Genomic DNA, 9,453 nt, shown 5'->3' with positions numbered 1-9,453 from the left:
CCCTTTAGTAAGGAAAAGTCACTTATTTTTTTTAATAAAGAAGGGGACTTAATGTGTCACTAGTCCTTATGTGACTTATAAAATTCAGTAGAAACACATGCAATAAATACGAATAACCATTTTATTAAAGACCTATCGAAAATAATAATCGATAGTTGAATATTAGCATCCGTTACACACTGGTCTGCTTTATTGTAGCTAAAAACATTCTATCACTTTTAAAAGTGAGATAATAAAATAAAACACAGCCTGGCATGAGTACCTACTGGTAATATTTCCTCAAATGTTTTGCATTCCACGGGTGGGGAAGCTGGCTTCCACCAAGTGACTCTAACCAGTATGCCCCCGGTCTGTTGCTTTTGGTTACTCGATAAGGGCCCTCCCAATTGGGAGCTAACTTTCCTTCCCCCTTTTCCTTAGTAGCCGGGGTAACCTCACGAAGCACCAGGTCTCCTGGCTCGAACCTCCTTGGCTTGACTCGGGCATTGTAGTACTTGGATATCATCCGCTGGTAAGCCGCAACCTTGACCTGGGCCTGCTCCCTTTTCTCTTCTACCAGGTCTAGGTTTAATCGTAGTTCCACTCCGTTCTGTTAAGGTTCAAAATACTTGGTTCTGAAGGTAGCAACCTTTGTTTCTACCGGGATCACAGCTTCACTTCCAAAAGCTAACCCAAAAGGGGTCTCCCCAGTAGGGGTTCTTACGGTAGTGCGATAGGCCCATAAAACTCCGGGTAGTTGTTCAGGCCACAAGCCCTTGGCCTTTTCTAGGCGTGTCTTGATCATCTTTAATATTGTCCTATTCGTGACTTCAACCTGCCCATTGGCTTGGGGATGGGCAGGAGAGGAGAAATGAACTTTGATCCCAAGTTCATTACAAAAATCGAGGAACTGCTCACTTTCAAACTGCTTCCCATTATCGGTCACAATTACCCTTGGTGCTCCGAACCTGCAGATTATTGTCTTCTAGAAAAACTTTTTTACTTCATTCGCTCCAATATGAGCTAATGGCTTAGCTTCTACCTATTTGGTGAAATAATCGATAGCCACAATTACGTATTTAGTTTGTCCCTTCCCTTGGGGTAAGGGGCCGATGAGGTCTGTCCCCCATTGGGCAAAAGGCCACGGCCCTGTAAGAGGGGTTAACTTTTCTGCTGGTTGTTTTGGGACATTGGCGAATCTTTGACACTTGTCACATTTCTTCACAAACTCAAGTGCATCTGTCCTCATAGTAGGCCAAAAGTATCCTTGTCGGATAGCTTTATGCGCTAGTGATCTGCCCCCAGCATGATTTCCACAAAGGCCTTCATGTATGTCCTTTAGAATGTAATTTGCCTCATCAATGGAGACACAATGCAAGTAGGGTAGAGAAAATCCCTTCTTGTAGAGAACCCCATCAACGAGGGAATATTTTGCCGCACGCATCCTAATCTTTCGTGCTTCCATGCGGTCCTGGGGTAGCTCTTCGTTCTCAATGTACCTGATAATGGGTTCTGCCCACTCCATGCCATGGGCCACCTGGTGTATTTTCTGTGGCCAATCCCAGACCGTGCTAGGCTCATCCAAATATCCCACGGGTATGGCTTTATCTTCCTCTGTGGTTGCCAGTCGAGCCAGGGCGTTTGCCTGCGCATTCTTTTCTCGGGGAATCCGGTGAATAGAAAACTTCTTAAAAAAACCCTTGATATCCTCTATCTTATGTAAATAGGTCTTCATCTTCTCATCCTTGGCTTCATATTCCCCCTGGACTTGTCCAGTTATTAGTTGAGAGTCAGTAGATGCTACTAGTCGTTCAACTTCCAAAGCTTTCGTCATCCTGAGGCCTGCTAGGAGGGCTTCATACTCTGCCTCATTGTTGGTTGCTTTAAAACCAAACCTGAGTGCATATTTGATGCATTCCCCATTTGGGGAGATAATTACTAGCCCTGCCCCACTTGCACGGGCGTTGACAGACCCATCCACATATAAAGTCCAAGTAGATTCGGCTTCTTCCTGCTTATTTGCAGCATGCTCGGGCCCATCTTCTGGTGTGAATTCCGCTATAACATCTGCCAGTACCTGGGCTTTTAAGGCCGTTCGGGGTTTGTATTGGATATCGAACTCTCCAAGTTCTACCGACCACTTCATGAGTCGCCCTGAAGTATCAGGTTTGCGGAGAACCTGCCTAAATGGTTGGTCCGTCAATACTATTATTGTATGAGCTTGGAAGTAAGGCCTGAGTTTCCTCGCGGAGATAACTAGAGCAAATGCCAACTTTTCTATCCTTGGGTATCTTTCTTCCGCCCCCCTGAATGCACGACTAATGTAATATACCGGTTTCTGGTTTCCATCTTCTTCGCGGACTAAGGCTGAGCTTACTGCCGACGGAGAAACTGTCAAGTACAAATACAACTGTTCACCTTGCATCGCCCGCGACAATAATGGTGGTGAAGTGAGATACTCATTTAGCTCTGTAAAAGCTTGCTCGCACTCAGGGGTCCATGAAAAAGCTTTCCTGAGCACACAGAAAAAAGGCAAACACCTATCGGTCGCCCTGGAAATCAACCTGTTCAGAGCTGCGATCCTTCCTGTCAATCTTTGAAGTTCCTTGGTCGATGCTGGAGACTGCATGTTGAGAATCGCCTGGACCTTCTCAGGGTTAGCTTCTATCCCTCTTCTACTTACCATGTAACCGAGGAATTTCCCAGAGGAGACTCCGAAGGCACATTTACTTGGGTTGAGCTTCATCTGGTGTTTCCTGAGGACTTGGAACGTTTCCTGTAGATTAACCAGATGGTCTTGAGCTTTCAAGCTTTTTACCAGCATGTCATCCACATACATTTCCATATTCCTTCCGATTTGGTCCTTAAACATCAGGTTTACTAGCCGCTGATATGTTGCACCAGCATTTTTTAGCCCAAAAGGCATAACCTTATAGCAATATAAACCTCGGTCCGTGATGAAAGAGGTTTTATCTTTGTCTGGCGTGTGCATTGAGATTTGGTTATACCCTGAGTATGCATCCATAAAACTGAGCAGCTCATGGCCAGCTGTCCCTTCTACCAACATATCAATTCTTGGCAGAGGGAAACTGTCTTTGGGGCACGCCTTATTTAAATCCGTAAAGTCTACACACAACCTCCATTTTCCATTGGCCTTTTTTACCAAAACAACATTGGCCAACCAGTCGGGATAATGAACCTCCTGGATGAAATCAGCTTTCATAAGCTTAGTCACCTCTTCTGATATAGCCATGTTCCTTTCCGCGGCAAATGTTCTTCGCTTTTGCCTGATAGGTTTGAATGTAGGATCTGTGTTTAATCGATGCTCAATCGTAGTTGGATTAATACCGGGCATGTCTTCATGTGACCAGGCGAATACATCTTGATTCTGTCTGAGGAACTGTATAAGAATATTTGTGAAATCTGAGGGGAGCAGAGACCCTATCTTTACCTTTTTTGTTATGTCAGTGTCATTCAAGCATATCTCCACCAAGTCCTCGATTGGCTTAGCCCGGTCTTGCTCATTCTCTTCAACTTCATCGACAATCAAAGCCTCCTGCTGTCTCTTTTCTTTGGGAGATGCAACGTAGCATTCTCTGGCAATGGACTGATCTCCTCTTAGTTCGCCCACGCCATGCTCGGTAGGGAAGCGCATTAATAGGTGATAAGTCGAAGTGATAGCCCTCATCGAATTTAAGGTCGCTCTTCCTAGGATGACATTGTAAGCAGATGGACAATCCACCACCAGGAAGTCGACCATGACAGTGACTTATTTTGGGCTGGTTCCTGCAGTGACAGGAAGGATGACTGCTCCTAGAGGATAGACTTTGTCTCCCGTGAATCCCACCAATGGTGATCTGGTAGGTCTGAGTTTCTCCTTACCAATCTTCATTTTGCTGAATGCATCAAGAAAAATGATATCAGCTGAACTTCCATTATCTACCAAGATTCGCCGAGTATTATAGTTAGCGATCATCATGGTGACGACAAGAGGGTCGTCATGAGGTTGCTGCACATCTTTCATGTCTTCATCTGAGAATGTAATAACTGGATCACCTAAACGAGGCATCTTTCGATGTTGAATCTGTACTCCCACTTCGCACACCTCAGATGAGCTTCGCATTCTCCTTGCATAGGCCTTACGGGCTGAGCTCGATTCTCCACCTCCTGCACACCCCCCGGCTATGACCCTGATCTCTCTTATTGGTTGTTGATCAGGAGGGTGGTTATCTCGGCCTGCTCTTAGTGGGTTAATGTCGGTTCTGTCATTCCCCACAATAAATTTTCGCATGCGCCCTCTTCGGATTAGAGTCTTAATTTGATCCTTAAGGTCGAAGCAATCCTCTGTAGCGTGCCCATGGTCTTTATGGAACCTGCAATACTTATCACGAGGTCTCCTTGCCGGATCTGACTTCAACTTCGGTGGCCACTTCAGATATGGTTCATCCTGGATCTATAGGAAAACTTGATCTATCGGCATATTTAAAGGAGTGTAATTTGTATACCTCTCCGTGTTCTTATAGCGAGATGCCCTTTCATTCTGGTTGACCATGGGTTTCTTATACTTGGTTTCCTTTTCATCTCTGATCGTCAGGGCCGGCCTTTTCTTGTCTGACTTCTTATCCTCCCCTTCTTTTCCCTTTCTCGCAATCATTGCATCTTCAGCATTCATATGTCTTTTAGCTCGAACCAATAACTCGGCCATGTTGGTAGGAGGTTCCTCTGATAAAGAGAAAAGAAATCTTGAGGTTTGAAGTCCTCCCATGAAGGCGGCTAGGGCCACCTTGTCATCCGCTTCCTCCACCTGTAACATCTCCGTGTTAAAACGACTAATGTAATCTCGCAGTGACTCTCCGTTCTGTTGCTTCACAGTAAGGAGGTGGGTAGCCGGCCTTCTATGCCTCTGGCCAGCAATGAAATGGCCCACAAAGCCCTTACTCAATTCTTCAAAGGTTTCAATGGTTCGTGGCTTTAGTTTGTTGAACCATACCCGTGCTGATCCTTTAAGAGTCGTTGGGAAAGCCCTGCACATGATCTCATCCGGCATCGCGTGTAGGTGCATAAGCGCCTGAAAAGTCTCCAAGTGGTCGAGGGGATCTTTAGTTCCGTCGAAACTCTCAATTGTGGGCATTCTAAATTTGCTTGGCAAAGGGCATTTCATAACCGAGGGGCTGAATGGCAAATTGGTTTTCTGCACCAAACCATCTATGGCTGCAATGCCTTTTCCCTTCATGGCCTGCATCACACCCTCCATCTTTGCCTTGAGATCCTGCATCTCTAGGTCAACGTGGGAAATTTCCTCGGTCTTTTCAATGACGGTCGTGTCTTCATGGGGTTGGGAACTCCGTGGAAGAAAGGGGTGGATCACCTCTCTATGTCGGTTTCCCACCTGGCTTTGTTCAACTTCGGTCTCATGTCGGGGAGGATGAATATCTTGCTCTTTCAGATTCCCATTATGTAATACCCCTAATTTTAAAAGGATAGTCTCGGTATTTATTTATTTATTTTTATTGTATTTTTTTAATTGTTTAATTGATTATTTGACTAATTGTTTATGTGTTTAATTGAATTAAGTGTTACTTGATTAATTGGCTACTTATTTATGTGTTATTCGTATTTTGTCTTGGTGTTATTTGTATTATTTGTTTAATTAGATTGTGTGCTTAAATGATGTATTTGATTAATTGTAATTAATTGTAAATTAAATGATCAAATGTTTTATTTTATTTTATTTTATGGTTATGGTTAGTGGTAATGGGCTAACTAATTGGGTCTTATGGACTACTTGGATAGGAGGTTAGATGGGTATGGATAATTACCCATAGATAGTTCTATATGTATATATATAGATATATATGTATATACATATATATAAAAAGGAAAGTAATTTATTAATATTATAGTAACTTTAGTATTAATAAATAATCTGATGTATATATTTTATATATTTATATAATAAGGATACGTAACATGTTTTAAGTTACCTTTTAAATATTATGGTAACTTTAGTATAAATAAATAATCTGATGTATATATTTTATTTATTTAATGAGGATACAGATAGATTATATACGTAACATGTTTTAAGTTACTTTTTTAATATTATGGTAACTTTACTATAAATAAATAATCTGATGTATATATTTTATTTATTTAATGAGGATATAGATAGATTATATACGTAACATGTTTTAAGTTACCTTTTAATATTATGGTAACTTTAGTATTAATAAATAATCTAATGTATATATTTTATTTAATTAATAAGGATATACATAGATTATATACGTAACATATTTTAAGTTACCTTTTTTAATATTTTCATTTTTTATTTTTCTTTATTAAGTTGACTTGGATTGGGAAAAGGAATAGGGTTATTATTTAGCCTATAAATACACAACTATAGGTTGAAAAATGAGTGAAAATATATCACGTAATATATTCTAGAGAGAGAGAGTTAAAGAGAGAAGGCGAAAGAGGAAGGAAGGAGGAGAAAACCCTTTAGAGAAAAGATCAAGGAAGAAGAAGTTTAACTTTCAATCCGAAAGTTTAAGGCAAGTTCTTCTTCTATCTCTTTCCCTTTGATTCGTGTTTCTGTATATGCCTAGAAAATTCCAGGATTTATTAAACACATAAAATTAAATAATTATGCATGTTTAATTGGGTTAGAACATAGGTTTTATGAAATTGGTTCATATCTGTTCTTGTGTTATGAATTGATAAAATGCATGATTTTGATTTGATTTCTTATGTGAATTTTTACATGTTTAAATTATGTATTTTTCATATCTGTGGAATGATGGAACGTAGAAACATGCCTAAGATTCCTGAACATTAAATAGGGACTATGTTTGGGTTTTAATAAATTTAAATAGACCCAATCATAATGATACTTACTATTTGAATGTTTTAAACAAACGAATGGATTTAATCTTTTAAAATATTTTAGCAATTGAGATTAAATGTGCAGGATGAATTGGATATGGAGAATCCTTATTTAACGGTATAATAAAATATCATCATGTATAAGATTCAGTTTGTGTAGGACATGTGATATAGGAAGTTTAAAGAAATAATAAGTCATTCCTATTATGTGATAACTTGATATCATATTTATCATAGTTATTTATGGAATGTTTGATGTATTTCCTTAATTGTTACATCAATTGTTGGATTGTGTGATTTAATGCACCGGTATGGGACGGTGGCATTCTAGGGATGGTTTAACTTATTAGTTAAGTCCTACCTATTTTATATAAGGGAATGGATTAACTAAAATGTTAAGTCCTACTTATATTTAAGTCAGGTCAGCTGAACAAGTTGAATGACTTATGGATGATTAATTTATTATATAAGGGAATGGATTAACTAAAATGTTAAGTCCTACTTATATTCAAGTCAGGTCAGCTGAACAAGTTGAATGACTTATGGAGGATTAATTTATACTGGATAGGATGGTTACTAGATTTTATATATATAAGTATGGTGCCATGATATGAGCTTGAGTCTCAGGATCAATGGTTAGGGCGCGTATATCGCCAGGGATGTGTAACTAGATATAGTGTAGTTGTGTACCCTGGTAGGTCTAGGTACTCATGCCCACTATACGTGCGTTTTGCATGTTGCATACTATTCAGGTTGAGACAACCCTATAGTCTAGTGAGGTTCCTTTAGTGTGTATATATATATATATACGGACTACTAGTTACTGTTGGATTGACTAGGATGTATACGTGTATCGGATCTTTGCTTGGACTGTAGTAGAGTAGAACTTGTTTGTGGGCCTGACCCACCATTATTTTTCAGGTGTTCGTCACGAGTAGAGGTTGTTCGTGCTGAGCGGGGATCAGTCTACTTCATTCTTCCGATGCTACATAGGAGTTCCTTTATGATTCAGTTTCCTGTTTTAGATTACTGTCATTTGTTTAGTTTGGATTTTCTAGGGGTCCACACAGTATGGATTCTCGAGTTGTATTTTGGAGGATCAGTTGTATCAGAAGAGTTTATTAATTAATGGAAGTATATTATGAGGTTTATTATCAGATTATCATTTTAGTTTCTTGTCAGCATTTTATTTATTCTTCTTTATTCTTTTGTACTCTGTGTTCGTTTATTATCAATTTGTTTTGATATCCTCGGGTATTCGGGCGTAGGCCTGGCCAACCCGCATTCGGAAATTCGGGGGTATCACACATTACCCCTGTTTGGATTCGAGAGGTCTTGGCGTGGCAAACCCTGTTGAACCGGTGGAACAAGGTGTTGCAAGAGTGCTGCATTTTGTTGGATCAACTGGTCCATACCTTGATTCAGAGTTTGGACCTGCAGTTCCAACGCTGCAAATCGTGTCTGGTCATTTGGGACGTCTAGATTTTCACCCGACTCTTCCCTTTGACCAGATCCCTGCGACGGTGTTCCTTCGGTAACCATACCGGACCGCAAACGTCTATACCCAACGAGTAATAAATCGATTCAAGGGAATCGCTGTTCCCACAGACGGCGCCAACTGTTGAGGTTGAATTTCACCGCGGTCTAGTACGACACCGTTTCCTGCAAAATAAGGATGGCAAAGTCAAACACCGGTGTGGTGCCGGCCGTTGACCCTCCAACGATCAAGTTAGCAAGGATTCTCGATAGAGAATTTTAATCGTAATTTGCTTAGTATGAGTTTTTTTTGTGTGTACCTTATCCCCGAGTCGTCTTTGTCTTTATAGTCACTTCCCTTCTTCTTGATAAGGGAGTTTCATCGTCCTTAGCCCATGGAGCCTACCTCGTGGAAATCCTATCCTTGATAAGATTTGAACTTATCCCATGACAAATCCTATCCTAGATACGATTTGTCATCATTCTTATCTAATAGAATGGTTATCCTTAATAACGAAATATTATCGTCTGAGAGTTGGAGAAATCTGGTGGCAGGTCAATATTTAATTTCCTTTTTTGTTAAGTCAAGATAGGCTAGGGTTATTTTTCCCTATCAACTAGTACTACCATCCATGCAAACTAGCTGAGACATAGCCAACACACACACACACACACACACACACACACACACACACACACACACACACACACCTAGAGAGAGAGAGAGAGAGAGGAGGGCTGCTGCATTAGCATATTATGAGAACTTCCAAATGTCAGGGAGTCTCTTACCTCTGACCACTTCAATTTTTTTAATTTTTTTTTGAGTTAAGTAAATAGTTACAATTTCTGATAATTGAATTTACTATCTTTAAAGAAAAAGAGAGGGATTCGTAGATGGGTAAAAATTATTCTTAAATGAATGTGTCATGTGTGAGTTTTGTTTCTTGTCAATAAAAATGAAAAAAAAAAAAAAAAAAAAAAAAATTTGTTGTTTTACCACAACACAAATTCTAGCCCTCAATGACATCATAGTTGTGCCATTGTAACAGACTTCAATTTCTTAGTGGTTTTTTTTTTTTTTTTTTTTTTTTGAGCAATTTCCTAGTTTCAATG

General features: G+C 39.9%; 1 protein-coding gene across 1 annotated transcript; it reads right to left on the bottom strand.

Moving 5' to 3' along the window:
* Positions 1 to 4,432: 4,432 nt before the first annotated feature.
* On the bottom strand, positions 4,433 to 5,254 carry LOC132295700 (uncharacterized). Its single transcript, XM_059793992.1, has one exon. It carries the CDS (start codon positions 5,252 to 5,254, stop codon positions 4,433 to 4,435), a length of 822 nt encoding a protein of 273 aa, XP_059649975.1.
* Positions 5,255 to 9,453: the final 4,199 nt, after the last annotated feature.

The sequence above is a fragment of the Cornus florida genome, unplaced genomic scaffold, assembly GCF_030987335.1.
Source record: "Cornus florida cultivar Cherokee Brave unplaced genomic scaffold, ASM3098733v1 CherokeeBrave_3.0.0_Hap2_Chr02, whole genome shotgun sequence".
In the NCBI taxonomy this organism is placed as follows: domain Eukaryota; kingdom Viridiplantae; phylum Streptophyta; class Magnoliopsida; order Cornales; family Cornaceae; genus Cornus; species Cornus florida.
The sequence above is the reverse complement of the archived record's forward strand: the minus strand, read 5'-3'. Positions and strand labels throughout refer to the sequence as shown.